Consider the following 20049-nt stretch of genomic DNA (forward strand, 5'->3'; position numbering starts at 1 on the left):
AAATCATCACAAAGCTTATAATTTACTCCACTATATGCCCCATCTTTTGTAACATATCAGCATGATGTGCAACATGCTGAATATGCGACATTCTAAATATGAATGACAGGGGTCTACTGAACACTTAGATGCCAAATATGCATAGATCTAGCAAACTATGTGGTGCACAGAGACCTCCAAATGGATATACAGTATATTAGACAAAATTTACATGGGCAAAACTAAGTAACAAAGAACAGTGCTAAATGCAATAAAATCACTAAAATCCAATAAAACCACAAAAACCAATGCTTTTTGCCCTGCCTAATATAATCAGCAGTCAGAACCATAGTTTGAATATTTTAACTTAGGGATTTTGGACAGAAACAAGCGAAAAAAACCTATGCAGAGCTGAAAATGCATAAAATTACTAAAAATGCACCAAAATCACCAACATTGTAATATAACCACTGAAATAAAATACAAAAGGTATTACGCAGTATGGTTAGTGAATAATCTATTCACAATGGTAATAAAACATTTTTTCATGGCAAAAAAAACAGATGGAACAAGAAAAAAGTCACAATATAGTGTATGTGAGTATGCATGTGTACAATTGGCAAAATTCTGTGTTATGTGCATGTGTGTTCATGTGTGTGCATGTGCAAGTGTGTGTGTGAGTGCTGTGTGACCCCCCGATCCCCAAAAATGTATGAGTGTAAATGTACAGTAAGCGTGTATTAGTGTAATAAGTATGTGCTTGTGTGTGTAAGTGTAACACTAACCTGGAAACAAACATGAAAATCCATCTGGGGAGGCTGGAGGGGATCCAAAGAAGAGGTGGCAGAAGACACAGCCAAGGATCTGGGTGAGTGGGCAGTGCTGTAGGTCCACAAAGTGCAGACAGCAGCAGAAGATGTAGCATTCATGTGCCTGCTGCTGCCTTGGGTCCCCTGGGTGATTTCACCCAAGGGGTCACTCAATCCCTTGCTCTGATCATTGCCTAGGGGCGGGGGAACAAGCAGGATTGGAGCAAGCTCCTCTGCAGCAAAAGGTAGAATCTATGTTCTGTGGCACTTTGGAGTATGCAGTGCAGTTTTGGATTCCAGTCCTTAAGAGGAATATAAATGAGCTGGATAGAGTGTAAAGATGTGCAACTAAATTGGTTAGAGGGATGGAAGACTTAAATTAGGAGGGTCAAGGTTGGGGTTATTTTCTCTGGAAAAAAGGCACTTGCGAGGGGATATGATTACACTTTACAAGGACATTAGAGGACATTATAGACAAATAGCAGGGGACCTTTTTACCCATAAAGTGGATCACTTTACCAGAGGCCACCCCTTCAGATTAGAAGAAAAGAACTTTCATTTGAAGCAAGGTAGGGGGTTCTTCACAGTCAGGGCAGTGAATTGTGGAATGCACTGCCGGGTGATGTTGTGATGGCTGATTCAGTTAATGCCTTTAAGAATGGCTTGGGTGATTTTCTGGACAGACATAATATCAGAGGCTATTGTGATACTAAGCTCTATAGTAAGTATAGGTATGGGTATATATAATTTATGTGAAAGTATGGAGGGGTGTGTGTATGGATGCTGGGTTTTCATTTGGAGGGGTTGAACTTGATGGACTTTGTCTTTTTTCAACCCAATTTAACTATTTAACTATGTAATCATAAAACTTTTATATATACGGGCTATTATTCTGAAGTAAAAAGGCATTAATGTTATAATTATATTAATATAAAACAAAATCATCATATCATTTAACTTTTCCGCTCAGCAATGTTATGTGCTGTTTCTTTTTTTTATCAGTAAATATAACTAGTAACATACAGAACAAAAACTGCATATATTAACAATCAAGTATGAACATGTTAGGAAGAAAAACTTTATGGTAGTAGATACCATTGCTTAGTAGATACCATTGCTGGTATCTACTACCATTTATGGTAGTAGATACCATGGCTCCTGATAACCATTGATAACCATTGTAAAATAGCTTTCTGTGATATCACTATCACTGCTTAGTCAATACAATTCAACAGATTGTTTGAATAATCTTTGCATTTGATAACAGAGCATGCAATCAAAATATGCAGTTTTTATATGTTCTCGTCACCAAAAGGAAGACTTGTATAGATAGTTATTTTGAAGGATGTTTTGTCTCTTTTTATAACGTTTCAACGCTTTTCAAAATGAGGAAAAAACACACTTTCAAAGCTTTTTGCAATATAGAAAGAATATTTACTGATAATTTTCTCTTTTGCAAATAGTAAAAATTTATGTTTTGCAACTTTGATTGACAAGAATTATAAACATAAAAATCTTATTTTGTTTCTTTTCCTAAACAACACCTACATTTACAGTACCATCAGGTAGGATTGTCCTTTACTCCTTTTTTCTTACAATATACCACATGATTTTTAACAAGCATGTATAAACAATCCATTACACTGATTACAAACATAGGCTGAGGGTGAATTGGAAACCCATTTGGCATAATTACAGATTAGCTTAGTCTGCTATTTAACATATGAACAACTCGTCGCAATGGTGATATCTATATTTATTATACTTTACCAATAAATGTTTCTTATTGGACATATCTTAATTTAAAATGGATTACAATGGAAACCCAATGTCTTGGGGACTGGACAATTGAGCTGATGACAAAGGCAACCAATAAAAATAGTCGGCATTTAAGGGCCACCCTAGAGTAATTTGTCCTAATCACTAGATCCCAGACTAAACCAGATATATTTACAGAAGATACTGCGTCTACTACCCCATGATATATATATTTAAGTGATGTTTGTTTGTATAACTATTGTTGGAATTGCACGTTTAACTGCCTCATTACCCTGGACTGATACTGAAAAAAATTGCTACACATATATATCCCCATAACTCCTTCTCCTCCCCCCCCCTTTTTTTAAATTTTTTTTTCCTTTTCTCCTCCTCCCCTCTTTTTTGTATTCTATCAAGCATGCCTCATTTTATGCATGATCCCTTACATTAACTGCGAGATCCCTCAAGATGATAACTAATCAGCATATTGCAAATAATAGAGGCCATAATGATGCCTGTACCCCAATAAGATCAACACTTTTGCACCAAGATGTTGAGGTTCCCGAGATATTCAAGGGAATGAGATCAGAGGAGAGAAGTCATCTCCGAAGCCACCCCAAGCGATACTAGTCTTAAATTTCTATGCTGTTACATATAACATCATCATCGAAGTGGCATCTTCAATGAATAGGTTTCATAAGCCCATGCTACCCGCATTCCCCTCCCCCTTTTTTTTATTTTATTTTTATTTTACCCCTGTCATGCTCCCCCTCCTTAGTTATACATTTTCGAAGATGTCTAAAGCTAGAGTGGAAAATATGCTATATTAAAACCTTAGGATTTTAGTTACACTTTCAATCTAAGGTTCATGCTGGTAAATTGTTTAAATTATGTTTACTGTATTAAGATGTAAGTTGAATATGTTTCCCCTGGTGATTGGCATTGAAAGATAGGCCTGAGGCCAGGGAGCGGGAGCCCTCCCCTGAGACCCCACAGAACACTAGACACATAGTCTGGTACCACGTCTTACTCATCCCTATGGGAGTAGCACTTTGGGCCTATGTTCTGTAGAGACATATCTTTAACTCCCCCTCAATTCTATCACTCTTTGTTTTTTGTTTTTTTAAAGAGACCGTACTTCGATTATCGAATGGTCGAATGATCTTTACTTGAAATCGTTCAAATCATTTGATTCGATCGAATTTGACCAATTCGATGGTCGAAGTACCAAAAAATTACTTTGAAATTAGAATATTTTTGGATAAGAACTATTCACTCGAGCTTAGTAAATCTGCCGCATAGTCTTTGCATTTGATAGTAGAGAATGCAATCAAAATATGCGGTTTTTATATCTTCTAGTCGCCAAAAGGAAGACAGGTGTATAGATAATTATTTTGAAAAATGTTTGTCTCTTTTTTTATAAAGTTTTGAAACTTTTCAAAATGAGGAAAAAATACATTCTCAAACTGCTACAAAGCTTTTTGCAATATAGAAAAAAAATGTACTGATCATTTTCTAATTTGTAAATCATAAGAATTCATGTTTTGAAAGCATGATTGACAACATACAGAAGAACACAGAAATATTGACACAATTGACACAATCCTTTTTCTGTATCTTGAAATTAAAAGATACATTTTCAGAATTTTAATCTTAAAAACCTCTTTTTGTTTCTTTTCCTAAATTACACTTACATCTACAGTATCATCAGGTAGGATTATCCGTTAGTCCTTCTATTTTTTTGCAATAGTACACATGATTTTTAATATGCATACAGATGAAGCCACTTGGATTTTTTTGTTAAATGTGTCATGACTCGGGATTAATTGAAGAAACTGTATTATCTAAAGACATTTTAACTTTAATGCATTTAATCTTTTCATTAGCATACCAAAGCACCATTGTTCACAATGGTGTATGCTTTAATTAGATGGGATAAATGGGATATCTGTATTTAGTTATTCTGTGTCAAACACACAAACCAGAGTGGCTGCATCTGTATATAGCCAATCAATTACATTGGTTATGAAAAAAATATATGAGTCAAACACAAGGGTATGGTAGAGATAAAGTCAACTCGCCCCTTTATTGTATATTAACTACAGCAGGATATTATTGGGGAACAGAGATGGGGGAAGTAATTGATATAAATTTGCAAGCAAAAACCAAACTGCCTCCATTGTCTACAGAAAGAGAAGCTCATACAACTTACATTCCTTCTTGTAGACCATGGGGCTCATGACAGTTTTATTCCAAGAATTTTCGTTTATACTCCCATAACATTCTCAATCACTATTTAAACTAAAATACAAAACTTGTTTAAAGCTGGAAACTTATTAGTTTATGAATTTACTTCTCCAGAAGAGTCAACACCTGCACCTACAGAAACAACAGGTAATAGAAAATATTCCATCACTGCTTAGTCAATACAATCAACAGATTCTTTGTAGACTGTACAGATAGTCTTTGCATTTGATAGTAGAGCATGCAATATATGCAGTTTTTATATTTTGTAGTCAATAAAAGGAAGACAGGTGTATAGATAATTATTTTGAAAGATGTTTCTTTTTTTTTTAAAGTTTCAAAACTTTTCGAAATGATGAAAAAACATATTCTCAAACTACTACAACACTTTTTGCAATATAGAAAGAAAATGTTCTGAAAATTTTCCAATTTGCAAATAGTAAGAATTGATGTTTACCAATCTTATTTTGTTTCTTTTCCTAAACTACACTTACATCTACAGTATCATCAGGTAGGATTGTCCTTTATTCCTTTTTTTCTTGCAATAGACTGATTTTTAATATGTATCTATAACCAATCCTTTACTTTGAATATAAAACCAAAATGGTATGGTAGAGATGAAGTCATCTGGCCCATTTATTGTATGTTAACTACAGCTGGATATTATATAATGACCACATTATCAGGAACCCTGTTCAGCAAACATACCCAAGGATACACAGGTGATGGTGTTCACTGACGCCCTTTTGGGCCCCCAGGCTTTCTGCTATGGAAGCCAACAAGGAAGTGCAAAGCAGGAACGTAAGCGAGGTACTAGCAGGGATGAAGAGAAGGTATAATCAGAGTCAGGCGACTAGTTCAAGGCAGGCGACAATAATCGTAGTCAATAATCAGGCAGAAGTCAAAACCAGGATATCAGAAGTAGAATATATGCTTGAGCAGTTGCAGGTAAACTGAAGCCTAGCTTGGGCACTTACAAAATGGAGATCAAGTTCTTTAAAGGGATACTGTCATGGGGAAAAAAAAAATTTCAAAAAAGTTAATAGTGCTGCTCCAGCAGAATTCTGCACTGAAATCCATTTCTCAAAAGAGCAAACAGATTTTTTTATATTTAATTTTGAAATCTGACATGAGGCTAGACATTTTGTCAATTTCCCAGCTGCCCCTAGTCATGTGACTTGTGCCTGCACTTTAGGTGAGAAATGCTTTCTGGCAGGCTGCTGTTTTTCCTTCTCAATGTAATTGAATGTGTCTCAGTGAGACATGGGTTTTTACTATTGAGTGTTGTTAGGGAATTTTATTTAAAAATATTCAGATTTACAACAAATCAAACTAGAAAAAAGTTACAATCAGTCACATATTACATTTTTCATATTACATTTCAGCAAGAAAAACAAAGTCCTTCCCACATTTTTGTATGTGTCTCTGAAATTTCAAATTCTTTTGACTTAATAAAAGTGACATCTCTACTGATTGCCTCTGTTACCGCTTCTACTGACATTTCAATCTGACTTGTAGTCATTCTGCACCTCATGTGCCACAGGTGATATCGTATTACTGCAAGAATGATGTACAAAGTGTTTTTGTTTCTTCCACCAGTTCTATTACCTTTGACCACTTCATAAGAAAATTCTGTAAAATCCAAATCTTTTATTAGATTTAGATTCATACGTCTTGCCACTTTTTCTCTTAATGAGCTAGAAACTGGACAATCTATGAGAAAATGCTCTTGAGATTCATCCACTTTACATCCCCATGGACACTCTCTGTCTACTACATTGAGGTATTTTAAATTGCCTCTCACATACATTTTGCCCTGTAACGACAGCCATGCAGTGTCCCAAAATTTCCTTGGCATTCTTTTATGTGTAAGGAACTTAATGCTTTCTGCCAAAGTCTCTTCCGGGCAATCTTTTACTCCTATTGGAGATGCAAAATGTAAGTCTATAACTTTCCAATAGAGCAATTTTCTATGCAATGATCTTAACTCATCAGAACTGATGTTCTATTTTTTTACAGTTTTAACTGCTTGTCGCAGATAAGTGGGAACAAGGCCTCCTCTTATCCTTATCTCTTTCACTCTACCACCGAGTAGCCAATCTTTGATGAAAGGTGATGTCCAATCTCTTACACTGACTTCCCACAGAGACTCTTTCCCCTGCACCACCCCTCCAAAGTTAAACTTTAGGAAGATTGTGCAGAAGAAAACCACAGGACACGGCATGTCCAACCTTCCCTTTTTCTTCTGCAGGAAAGTAATCCCTTTTTACTGGGTTGAGCCTACTTCCCCAAAGCATTTGGAAGAAGAGGCTCTGGATCCGGGCATAGAAAGATTCTGGCAACAAGAAGACATAAGAGACGAAAAGGAAGAGCGGAATCAAGAAAGTCTTAAAGGAGAAGGAAAGGTTAAAACTAAGTAAGCCTTATCAGTAAGGTCCACCTAAATACACCAGTAAATCCTCAAAGTAATGCTGCTCTGAGTCCTCTGTCAAAACAAACACAGCATTTCTTTTCTTCTATTGTGTACTCATGGGCTTCTGTATCAGACTTCCTGTTTTCAGCTTAAACCTCCTTGCCCCGGGTGTGAGCATGCTCAGTTTGCTCCTCTCCCTCTTCGCTGCTGTAATCTGAGCCCAGAGTAATGAGTAAGCAGGGAGTTACTCGAGAGACTCAGGCAGGAAGTGGTGTCACACCAAGCTAATATGGCAGCTGCTATCCTAAACAAATAGAGAACATCTAGAGCTTTTTACTCAGGTATGGTAAAGTATTCTGCAGAATAAATACACTATTGCAGCTAATCTATTGGCAATAAAATGTCTCCATAGCTTTCCTTCTCCTTTAATAATGTCAATCCTTTCTCTATAGGTCAGCTTCCAAGCCTTCCAACGCTGAACTTTTGCCAGACCAGTATTCAGTTTTTCTTCCCAATTTACCTTATCAAGATCTCCCTTCCTAAATTTGATCCCTAAGATTTTAACTAGATCTGAGGCTACTGGGAATTTCTCAAGTCTAAAACTTGGTTCCCCGTCTAAACTCCAAAAAGCTTCTGATTTTTCATGATTGATCTGAGACCCTGAGGCCTCAGAGTAGCTTCTGATACACTCCAAAACCTTTCCCTCCTCCTCAGGTTTTGATATTACTAGAGTTATATCATCCGCGTAGGCGAGGGACTTAAAGGATTGGCCCAATGGAAACGGAACACCCCCAAGCCCACACTTCTGCAGTCTCACCAAGAAAGGATCCAAAGAGAAAACATACAGGAGCGGGCTCAAAGGGCACCCCTGTCTCACACCAGCCTTCACCGAAAAGTCCTCGCCTTTCCAACCATTAATCAATGGAAAGCTTTTTGCCTCTTTATACAGTACTTTAATCCAGTTTATGAATTGTTCCGGAATACCGTATCTGTGCAAAACCGCCTATAGATATTCATGATTGACTTTATTGAAGGCTTTAGCTTGGTCTAAAGACAGAAAGTATGTACCCCACTTCCAAGCTTTACATCTCTCCAGTGCTTCCCTTATTGAAAGAATAGCCCGAAAATACTTCTACCTTCTATTGAGCAGAATTGAGATGCAGATAAGAGAGCACCTGCCACCGCACCCAACCTCTGTGAAAGTATTTTTGCCAGAATCTTCCTATCACAATTAAGAAGGGCAATCGGCCTCCAATTCCCAATGTGCCTCGAATCCTTCCCCTTTGATATCAGAATCAGAGAAGAAGACTGCATAGATGGAGACTGATGTTTTTCTGACAGGCATGCATTAAAGACTTGGGCCAACACTGGAACCAGATCTTCCTTAAAAGTGACATAAAATTCCGCTGTGAACCCATCTGGTCCAGGGGCCTTCTTTTTCTGTTGTTTATCAATTGCCTGTCTTACTTCTTCCTCTGTGATCTCTGATACCAAAGGGGATAGGTCCAAATTAGCAGTGTCAGTGACTGGGGTCGCCTCTAGGAAAGCTTGAATCTTTTTTCCATCCAAAGCTTGTTCTCTGTAGAGTTCAGCATAGTAAGTCTCCACAACCTCCAGGATACCCTCCCTAGAATTTTCTAACTTACCCTGGGAGTCATAAAGACCTTTGACCAGTTTCCTCTTAACAGTCTCCTTACAATTCTGAAAAGGGTCTGGGGAACAAGATTTCCCATAGTCCCTCTCCAGAACCAGGGACTTAAACCGGTCATACTGATGCTGTCTCAACAAATACTTAAGCTGGTTTACTTTTTCTCCCCCCTCCCCTTTCGAAATACAGATTTCAAGTTTCCTTCTCAAAGATTGACTCTCTTTTTCTCTGGCCCTCCCTTTTTTAAAAGAGGTAGAAGTGAAAAAGGTACGGAAAGAATCCTTAGCCGAGTCCCACCAATCCACAACAGAATCAAAAAAAATCTATTCTGGTTTTTTGCAATTCCAAAAATTCCTTAAAAGCAACTTTCGTCTCCTCCTCCTCTAGTATCTCTTTGCCAAGTCTCCAAAGACCCTTTCCAAACTCCAAACCCCCCTCTGCACCATAATGAAAGTACAAACCCACATGGTCAGAGAATTCAACTCCTATCTCTCTAAAGTTAGAATGAACTCCACCTTTTTTAACAAATATAAAGTCTATCCTACTGCTTCTCTGACCGCATCTGTATGTATGGAGGCCTTCCCTCCCATTGCAAGTAGCCACATCTTCCATACCTGCATCAGAGATCAAGTTTCTAAAAAATAAACTTTCATATTTATTAATTTTGCCAGTTCTATCCTTTTCTCCTAAGACTTGATTAAAGTCTCCTGCGAATATTATTGGGATGGATGTGAAAAGGAATGGCTTGATTTCTTTCAATAATGATCTTCTTTCATAAATTGTATGTGGCCCATACACATTGATAAGTCTAATCAATTTATTTTCAAATGAAATATCTAATAATATCTTTTTTACTTTTTTTTCCTGCTCGTGTCCTGTACTTGATTTTTTCTTTTTTCTCTCTCCTCCTCCTCCTCCATTTTTTCCAACTCTTCAACCTCTTCCCCCCATGATTTTTTCCCAGAACCTCGTACCTGTTTTGGCTCTCGATTGTCATTTTGCCGATTACATTTTTTTTCTCAATTCTCCTTGCTCTGGTTTCCCTCCTCACCTCTACCCTTTTTTTATTTTCCCTTCTCACCTCTTTCCATTCTCCCCCTTTCTGTTGTTCACTAGGGGTTGGGATAACGTTACTCTGTGCTGCAGTTTCTGCTTGTTTACACACTTGTATTTGTTTTTCCGGGACAGTTTCTACCATATTTTCTTTTAATTGTTCTATGTTAGGACATGATTTTTTTTTACATTCCTCCAGGCTTCTGGGCAGTTTCTGTAAGCATGGCTGGTTTTTAAACAAAGATTGCATTTGATTTGTTGCTCACATTCTTTACTAAGATGTCCTGTTTCTCCACAAAAGGCACATTTTTTAACACTGCATTTACTAGCCAAATGTGTTCTAGCCCCACATTTAAAACAGAGTTTAGGTTGTCCCACATAGAAGCAAACTCCCCTGTCTTTCCCAATGGAAAAGGATGTAGGTAAATGCCTTTGTGTATAACCTTCAGAATTTAATTTTACCTGTACTTTGTAGCCACCTACCCAGAAACCTTCCTCATCATAGATCTTGACTAGAGGGGATACAACAGTACATTGTCTCTTTAACCAGATCAAAACATCCTCCTGGTGCACAGTCTCATTTTTCATCAGAATAGTAACATTTTTATACTCCGGCTTGGAAATAGGGATAACTCTAAATTGTACCCATTTCTTAGCATTCTTTGTCAAATTGTATTTCCGCCAAAACTCCTCTAGTCCCTGCGACAACTTAAAGCTCAAATCAAACTCCATGTCTGTAACACTTATCATAGCATAAACATTCTCTTCTGAGAAACCAAGTAACTGCTTCACCAAAATCTTACCTACAAAACTTCTGCTAGGAAAATCTTCCCTCTCTCCTGTCCACTTAATTTTAACAGCATTTTTACGTTTACCATAATCATCCTCCTCCCCACCAGTCTGCACATTCCCAAACAGTTTTTTCTGACCCCACACATTGCCTACTTCCTTGGGTTTCACAGAAACATTTGCATTATTTTCTCCACCATCTGCATTTCTTTCAACATTTTCAGACTGAACATTAGGCATATTATTAGGTTGCATATCAACATTCATTTCTGGCATAGGATCAGTAACAACCTGTTCAATTGGATCATCAAAAACAATTAATGGTAAATCGTTATCATCAGAAGATTTTTTTTGTTTAGGGGGAGAAACATTTTCGTTAGCATTTTCTTTCAATAATTCTGATATTTTAAAAAGTCTTTCTGCGGCCACATCCCCACCCCCTTGTTCCATTTCTTCAAAATGTTTTTTATTTGCATAAGGTTCCTTCCATGGTTCAATAATGTCCAGCACAGTTTTAATCTGAACTTCCACATCCTCCATTTCCTTATTTAAATAAGTCAGTTCCCTTATTGCTTTAGTCCTTTTGGCTCCTTTAAGCAGTCGTAAATCCTTAATTAGTACATCAATCCCTTTTGTCAGTACATTCTGCTTTGTTTCTAAACATTTAAGTTCATTTAAAGCACTTATGATCTTGTCATATTCTATTACATTACTTCCCCCAGTACTTTCATTGTCCTTCCCTGAATGTTCAGAATTATCCAAATTAGTAACAAAAGTTCCACTTATATTTCCCCCTTATACTTTTAATGAAACAGACCTCAGATCAGTGTCCATAGTCTGCCTCTCATTAACATAAGTCTCTGAGCTCCCTTCCCCCCTCTCACAAGCTGCAGCTCCTGCAGCTGCAGTCACATTCTTTGAAGATTCACTCACCCCCTGTCTGGTATCTGTAATTGATGTTTCTGAGATCAGACAAGACCTTGGCTCTTGCAGGGCGCTCTCTGCCACTCTGTGTGGGATTGTGCTGGCTGCTTCCTCCATTCTGCGGTGCTTTCCCCGAGACTTCGGTCATTTCCGCATTTGTCTCCTCTGCAGAATTGCTACGGCTTCCCACAGCAGCTTCTGCATTCGGATCCTTCTCTCGATGGCTGCCAGCACCAGTTTCAGTCTCTCCAGCTGAGAGACCACTTTCTTCCAAAGCAACTTTAAGAGCCTTCCCTTTTGCTGCCTTTTTCATCCGGTCTCCAGGTACTGCTACATTACTCTCTGCAGACCTCCTTCTACTTCCCAGCCTGGAACGCCGCATGTTCCCAGGGGGTGTCTGTTTTTTTTTCTCACCTTGAAGGAAGATAGCAGACTTCCCAAGGTTTTTTTAAGTGAAAAAAAAGTCCAAAAAATAAGCACAGGGTCAAATTAAAGAAAGGGGGAGGGGGGAATCGCTCCAAAAAATGAAAACTATCCTCCCCAGACCCGCAAGGGCCTGGGGGATACACACTTCCACAGAGCACACTCACAGCACGTCCTTACAGTTTGAGAATATAGTTTATTGTGTGCTTGTTTTAGGGAGCTGTTATCTGGTTACCTTCCCATTGTTCTTTTGTTTGGCTGCTGGGGTGGGAAGGGAGGGGGTGATATCACTCCAACTTGCAGTACAGCAGTAAAGAGTGATTGAAGTTTATCAGAGCACAAGACACATCATTTGGGGCAGCTGGGAAATTGACAATATGTCTAGCCCAGTGTCAGATTTCAAAATTGAAAATAAAAAAAACTGTTTGCTCTTTTGAGAAATGGATTTCAGTGCAGAATTCTGCTGGAGCAGCACTATTAACCGATTCATTTTGAAAAAAATTTTTTTCCCATGACAGTATCCCTTTAAGGAAGATTTGGTGCCAAGTTTGAATTCCACACCTTTTGATGACATCATGATGCCCAGCATCAATATGCCAGCATCAAGGACCTAATGCGCACAACCTGGAAGTGTGAGCCTGCACACAAGGACCCGAGGGGAGACGCGCTGGGAGATAAGGGAATGACGAGATCTCCTGGCACGTCTTACAGTACCCCCTTCAGGAATATCCTCCGGGGGCTCCCAGAACTTATCTGGAAACTTTTTGTGAAAGATCTTGATCAATGGAGGAGCATGGGCATCTGCTGCTCTTACCCAAGATCTCTCTTCAGGTCCAAAACCCCTCTAGTGCACCAAATACTGAACATTACCTCTCAACCTCCTTGAATCCAAAATCTCCTGAACCTCAAACTCTTGATGATCATCAAAGATAATGGGAGAAGGAGGCTGTTGGTCCATGTAAAACTTATTCCTAACAAAAGGCTTTTTGAAATGGTCATGGAAGGGGGAAGATCTAACTGGACATAGATAGGGTTCAAAACCACTTTGACCTTAAAAAGACCAGCATACCGAGGACCAAACTTGGGAGAAGGTAACCAAAGCTTGATGTGTTTTGCAGAAAAGCCAAACAAAATCTATGATCTGGTAGGGAGGATTAGCTCAATGATGTTTGTCGGCTGCAATTTTCTGAGAAGACAAAGCTTTATGTAAAGATCGATGGGCTGTGGCCCAAATAGTCTTGAAATCATGGACGACAGCATCTGCCGTAGGATTCTCCATCCTAAAAACCTCAGGTGGAAGAGCAGATGGATTGTAGCCAAAGGCTGTTCCAATATCTGATTAGTCCTCTCAGTTTGGCGATTGCTTTGTGGGTGATAAACCAATGAAAAATTCAATTTTGTTCCTAAATGTTTAGAGAAAGCATGCCAAAATCTGGAGACAAACTGTACCCCTCGATCTGAGATGATGGACTGTGGAACACCGTGCAGATTGAAAACTTCCTTAATGAACACTTGAGCCAAGCCAGCATCCAAGGGAAGTTTCTTTAGAGGAATAAAATAAGCCATTTTAGAGAATCTGTCAATGACTACAAGAATAATAGTCATGTAAGAAGACTTTGGCAAATCCATGATAAAACCCATGGCAATATCGAGCCAAGGTTGAGCGGGCACAGGTAGAGGCTGGAGAAGGCCACATGGCATGAGTCTTTTGTTGCGCACACACAGTGCAGGCAGAGACAAAACATATCACATCTTTAAGCATAGATGGCCACCAGCAATATCTAGAAATGAAATTGTAAATCTTCTTGATACCAGGATGCCCAGAAACTTTAGAAGAATGGTCCCATTCAAGAACTTGGGAGACTCTTTGTTGGGAAACAAAAATCTTGCCAGGAGGAAACTCAAGAGGATGCTCCACATTAGAAAAATTGGATCATGAAAGAGAAGTGGGAGCCAGCACAAGATTAGGGGAAATAATAGGAGTGGACGGGATTGGATAGGAGATAGGAGATAAAAAAATTAATCTGGAGAAGAACAAAGCCCAATGGGCCTGATGAGGATTAAGTCTTCTAGCAGAAGAAATGTATTCAAGGTTCTTATGGTCTGTTAAAATAGTGATAGGCTCTTTAGCCCACTCAGGCAAATGCCACCACTCCTTCAGTGCGAGTTTAACAGCCAAAAGTTCACGGTTGCCTACATCATAGTTTCACTCCGCTGGTAAAAGTTTGTGGGAAAAGAAAGCACATGGATGGAGGGTCCCTTCTGTTCGTTGAGACAATACAGCACCAACTCCTATACCTCGGATGCATCAACCTCTAGAATAAACAGCCTAGCAGGATCTGGATGACAAAGAATAGGAGCTGTGCTAAAAAGTTTCTTGAGTGAAGTAAATGCCTCCTGTGCTTGAGGAGTCCAGGAAGTTTTAAAGGGCTTCTTTGAGGGCCATAATGGGTGCCACGGTCTTCCACTCATCCCCCTAACAAATATGAATGAGGTTATATGCACCTCATAAATTGAGCTTGGTGAAGACTTTGGCTCCCATCACTGTGTCAAATAACTCTGGTATCAAAAATAAGGGATTATGGTTTTTAATTGTAATCTTGTTCAAAGCCCTGTAATCAATGCATGGTCTAAGAGTGCCATCCTTCTTTGGACGAAAAAGAAACCATCCCCAGCAGGAGATGTAGACTTCCTAATGAAGCCCTTGGACAGATTCTCCAGGACATATTCCTTCATGGGTTGGGTCTCTGGGACAAAAAATGGATATGTTCTTCCTCTAGGAGGGATGGAACCAGGGACAAAGTCAATGGGGCAATCGTAGGAACGATGCAGTGGTAACACATTTTAGCATTTTTCTTTTAAAAAACATCTACAAACTCCTTGTAGGCATCAGGAAGAAGAGGATTGGATGCCAAAAGTAGAGATGAAGGGGCCACAGGAATAACAGATGAAAAGATGCAATTAGACCAGAAATACAGACTCCAGGCCTGTAAGATCTCCAGTAGCCCAATTAATAGAAGCATTATTAAAGCCCAAGTCACAGAAATCCCAAAATGATTGGAGTATCAGGACAATCGATGAGCCTCTTCATGAAGACTGCCCACTCAAATTAGGACTGGTGTCGAGGCAGAAGAAAGAACACTGGGGGAAATAGGTCTGCCAACAACAGCCCGTGGCAGAAAGAGGAATCTTGAGAAGAAAGGAGCTCAAACTACAGGACTTGGCAAATGAGTTATCAATGAAATTTCCTGCCACTCCGGAATCCAGAAAAGTTTGGCAGGAAAATGTACCGGACAAGGTAGAAAGGGAGAAACATGCCTAGGGAAATTCCCCCCTCACACCTAGGCTGGAGCGTTTTCCTGATTCTGAGGTCTGGTAGGACAGGAGCTCAGCAAATAACCAGCAAGCACACATGCAAGTCCAGAGTTTCTCCTACTGATTCTCTCCTCTGGTATTAGGCGTGTAGCTCCTATTTGCATAGGTTCATTGTAAACCAGCAGCATGGAGACCACAGGAGCAGGAAAGTCAGACCTGACGTAGGATGCACCCAAAGGTTTATGGGCATGCAACTTAAGAGAACACTCTCTCATTCAGAAATCAATCTTGACAAAGAACAACACTAAATCAGCAAAAGAAGTTGGCAGGTCCCGAGTGACCAGCTCATCCTTTAGATCCTCATGAAGCCCCCTCCAGAAAGCTGCAATAAGTGCATCATTATTTCAGGACACTTCTGCAGCCAGAGTCCAGAAATTAATGGCATATTTGGAGGTCGTGTTGGATCCTTGATTGATTTTCATGAGCCGGTCAGAGGCATTATGCTTTTGACCAGGAACATTAGAAACTTGGCGGAACATGGAAAGGAAGGCTGTAAAGTCATGAACTAAGGGATCATTTCTAAACAATAGAGAAGCCCATGCAAGAGTTTTGCCTTGTAGAAGGGTGATAATATACAAAACCTTTGACTTCTCCATGGTGAATTGATCAGGTGCCAAATCTAACTGGATCTTGCACTGGGTAAGAAACCTTCGTGAACCAACTGGAACGCCCCCAAAGCAGACCGGAGCAGTAATCTTCAGAACCTTGGAAGGTGCAGATGGAGAAGAATGAGCCGCAGAGCCAGAGATTTGTAGAGACTCTCGATTGGAAACTATGTGCTGCAACGACAGAGCCAGATGCGTCTGTTGAGCCTCCTGGCTATCCAAATGTTTCATCATAAGGTCAAAAAATCCCTCCATAGTCAGGGAAGCAGCAGCCTGGGAAAGTTCCATTGGCCCAAGCTAACAGTAATGGCCATGTTATCAGGAACCCTGTTCAGTGAACGCACCCAAGGATGCACAGGTGAACCCTGTGGGACCCCAGGCTTTCTGCTGTGGAAGCCAACAAGGAAGTACGTAGCGGGAACGTAAGTGAGATACCAGCAGGGATGAAGAGAAGGTATAATCAGAGTCAGGCGAATAGTTCAAGGCAGGCGGGAATAATCATAGTCAATAATCAGGCAGAAGTCAAAACCAGGACATCAGAAGCAGAATATATGCTTGAGTAGTTACAGGTAAACTGAAGCCTACCTTGGGCACTTACAAAATGGAGATCGGACTCATTAAGGAGGATTCAGTGCCAAGTTTGAATTCTGTGCCTTTGGATAACATCATGACGCCCAGCGCCCATGCGCTAGTGTCCAGGACCTAATGTGTGCAACCCGGAAGTGCGTGCCTGCACACAAGGACCCAAAGGGAGACATACCGGGAGATAAGGGAATGAAGAGATCTCCCTGCGCATCTTACATATTATTGGGGAAAAGAGATAGTGGAAGAGATAGTGGAAGTAATTGATATAAAGTTGCAAACAAAAACACTGCCTCCTTAGTCTAGAGGAAGAGAAGCTTATATGCCTTACATTCCTGCTAGTAGACCATGGGGCTCATGACAGTTTTATTCCAAGAATTTTCCTTTATACTTCCATAACATTCTCAATCACTATTTAAACTAAAATACAAGACTTGTTTAAAGTTGGAAACTTATGAGTTTATGAATTTACTTCTCCAGAAGAGTCAACACCTGCACCTACAGAAACAGGTAATTGAAAATATCCCATCACTGTTTAGTCAATACAATTCAACAGATTATTTATAGACTGTACACATGGGGGCAAATTTACTAAAAATCGTTCGAATATTCGACCATTCGATAGTCAAAGTACTGTCTCTTTAAAAAAAACTTTGACCCCCTACTTCACCACCTAAAACCTACCAAACCTCAATGTTAGCCTATGGGAAAGGTCCCCATAGGCTTTCTAAGGTTTTTTGGTCGTAGAAAAATCGTTCGTTCTGATGAGACAAACATTTTTGTGAAACTTCATTATACGGAGATATTCTGCTGTTCCATAGTTCTTGGCCTCTTTTATGACCTTAATGTATTGTCTCACAGAATTGATAATTAAAAGCAAATCGTGCCACTTCTCCAGAGCCATGTGTAGCTTCTTCTCTTATTTAACACCAATGGTGCTCTCAAGAAACTTTTTAAGTTCCTCAGCAGGGATGATTGGGGTAGAAAGATTTGCCACTCCTTTGTCAACCTCCTCTTTGAGGTTCCCCTCATCCATGACCTCTTACTGGCTAAGGGATTGATAATTTCCCCTCTCCACTAGAGCTTTGAGAATCTCTCCACAAGATGTTGCAGGAGAAGGATTAGAATCACTTGTCATCTGGAGATCCTGCAGAGGCTCAGGTCATCTCTCAACTTCACCTGAAACACATTTAGAAGTGTTTGACACAGGAGCAACAGAAATAATTAGCTCCTCAGTAACAGGGGGAGCTGTGGAGGCTCAATAGTTAGCCTCTGCCCTCTCCAATGCCTCCTGTGCCTCCTGGATGGCAATAACAGTGGGGTCAGTGGAATACAAGGGAGGAGAGATCTTAGCATGAACTGTAGAGTTTGTCTGGCTACCCTCCTCCATATTTACAACTCCACCCTCATCATCCTCCCTAGCAGTCTCATCTGCAGGGTCCTGTATAGGGGTTAGCCCAATATTCTCTCCTCCTGGAGTGAAATACATTGAGGTAATAAAGACTGAGGATGGTTGTAGTTCCCAAATCTCAGCACCCCAGGAACACTGAATGCCCACTCTGCAGGAGTCTCATTAGGTGTCCCTTTACCATCCAGGGGAAGATCTTTCAAATGATTTGAAGGCAAATGCTGCACCCCTGACTCTGTGGGGAGACCCACACTGCCATGGTCAAGGCTGTACAGACCATTAACCTCATTATTCCTTACCTGGTCTACAGACGAGTGCATGATCTGACACCGTTTGACCGCAACCAACAGTTGGGCCAGACAATGTCACCACATAAGCAGCAGATGTTTTTTTTACCCTTGGATGGGGGTGCTCCATCATTAACCACTGATGCCCATTCCTCAAGTACTAGCCAGTTGGATTTAAATTTCCTTTTCTTTTTCTTGGTATCTGAAGGGCCTGCTCCCACCCCAACAGTTGTTACAATCATGGGCACCCCCACACCTTCAGGGGCACTCATAACAGGGGTACAATTTTTTGTAGTAGGACCAACTGTGGCCCTGGGAGATGCATTCACATTTTCCCCTCCTTCTCTTTTGCTGCAATTGAAAAACATGCTGCAGCCTTTAGATAAATTCAGTGAAGAAGGAGGAGGTTTGGATGCTGTAGAGGTGGGTTTTGTAACAGGCACCTTGAGGTTCTTTAGTGAAGGCAGTATCCCCTTTGAAGACCCTGCTGAAATAGTCCCAGCAGGATAAGATGTTTTATTTGAGGCACTGGGGGCAGGAACAGGGACTGTGACCTTACTATGTCCTTTGGGGCAACTCTAGCAAGTGTGCCCCAGGCTCTTGCAAAGGAAGCACCTTACTTCCTCTGTGCTGAAATTTTTTTTATACAGAACCCCTTCAAACGGAACCCTGAAAGACCCCTCAATAGTGTCTTGACCCAGAGGTAAAAGTAGTTGCACCTGCCTTTTAAAGGAAAGGACATGCCTCAGTCTGCTCTCCTTATATCCCATGGGCATTTTAGACATAGTTGACTTTAACTCCTCAAGGGCTTGTAAGTGGGGGTACAATAAGTGGTCTTGCAATAAGGGGGCACATTAGATAAGACCACAGGGGCATAACTCCCTCCCATTGTGATACACCTCTGCACCAGAGTATGCACTATAGTTAGTGTACGGGCAAAGATTATGGTTTTGCCATACATTTTACTTGCTGCCACTATTACAGAGGAGCCCAAAACTTTAGCTATAGCCTTTATATACGCCTCTATGCCATGAACACTTGACATTAGGCATCTGACCCCATGCTTCCTTGTAAGCTTCTTTACCCCAGCAGTGACTTGGCTTCGGTTGCTGCCAGTAGCTACTGCCTGCGCAAATGTTTTAGCAGGAGTCTCATTGGCTGCAACAGCAGAAGTATACGCAGTGGGGCTTTTTGACATGGGCTCTGACTGGTGTTTCCTTGCAGAGCAACAGCTGGGTTTTTTAGGTACTTTTGCTTTAGTACCCTGAGGTATTTTTTTATAACTTTTATAACTTTCCCTTTTTTTCCTCCCATTATTTTACAAAACAATGAACAAAAAGAAAACATTACTGTTGATCAACAAAAAAAGTAAATTTTAAGTTGAGAAGCTCTGGTAGGGAGAGGGTTAATATTAGCAGGTGCCTGCGAGCTGCACTGCTGCTGCTGGAAAATATTTTATATTTATATTAAATACTTCTCCCTTTAGCTTTCTCTCCTCACAAAACTGTGTTCAAAATCAAAATACCCACTCAATCTGTACAAAATTAAACAATTTGCGCTGAAACAGCAGAAAAATGCACCCAGGTGCAGGGGAGGGGTAGGGGATCTAAAAGTGAGTTTGTAGCCCAGAGGAAGTGAAGGGAACTGGGCTAGCAATCACTCACCTTCTGGGTCAAAAGAAAAATCATTTTTAGTAAAGAAAATCAACCCAAATTTTGCAGAAAGGCATTGGTACCCATTTTAGATCCGGTA

The 20049-nt window shown here is 40.1% G+C and overlaps 1 protein-coding gene across 50 annotated transcripts in view; it reads left to right on the forward strand.

Moving 5' to 3' along the window:
• The window catches only part of csmd1-a (CUB and Sushi multiple domains 1/integumentary mucin B.1), a 263577-nt gene that overhangs the window by 140752 nt on the left and 102776 nt on the right, over window positions 1-20049 (forward strand). For 47 of the 50 annotated variants that reach the window (XM_041586464.1, XM_041586465.1, XM_041586482.1 and 44 more), the window contains exons 62-66: window positions 2345-2353; window positions 4249-4257; window positions 4908-4940; window positions 5293-5301; window positions 17083-17112. In XM_041586464.1, the coding sequence (XP_041442398.1) occupies window positions 2345-2353; window positions 4249-4257; window positions 4908-4940; window positions 5293-5301; window positions 17083-17112 (90 nt within the window). The remainder of the gene's footprint in view (window positions 1-2344; window positions 2354-4248; window positions 4258-4907; window positions 4941-5292; window positions 5302-17082; window positions 17113-20049) is intronic. The other 3 variants (XM_041586485.1, XM_041586473.1, XM_041586493.1) reach the window with 3 other exon arrangements.

The sequence above is a fragment of the Xenopus laevis genome, chromosome 3L, assembly GCF_017654675.1.
Source record: "Xenopus laevis strain J_2021 chromosome 3L, Xenopus_laevis_v10.1, whole genome shotgun sequence".
Classification (NCBI taxonomy): Eukaryota; Metazoa; Chordata; class Amphibia; order Anura; family Pipidae; genus Xenopus; species Xenopus laevis.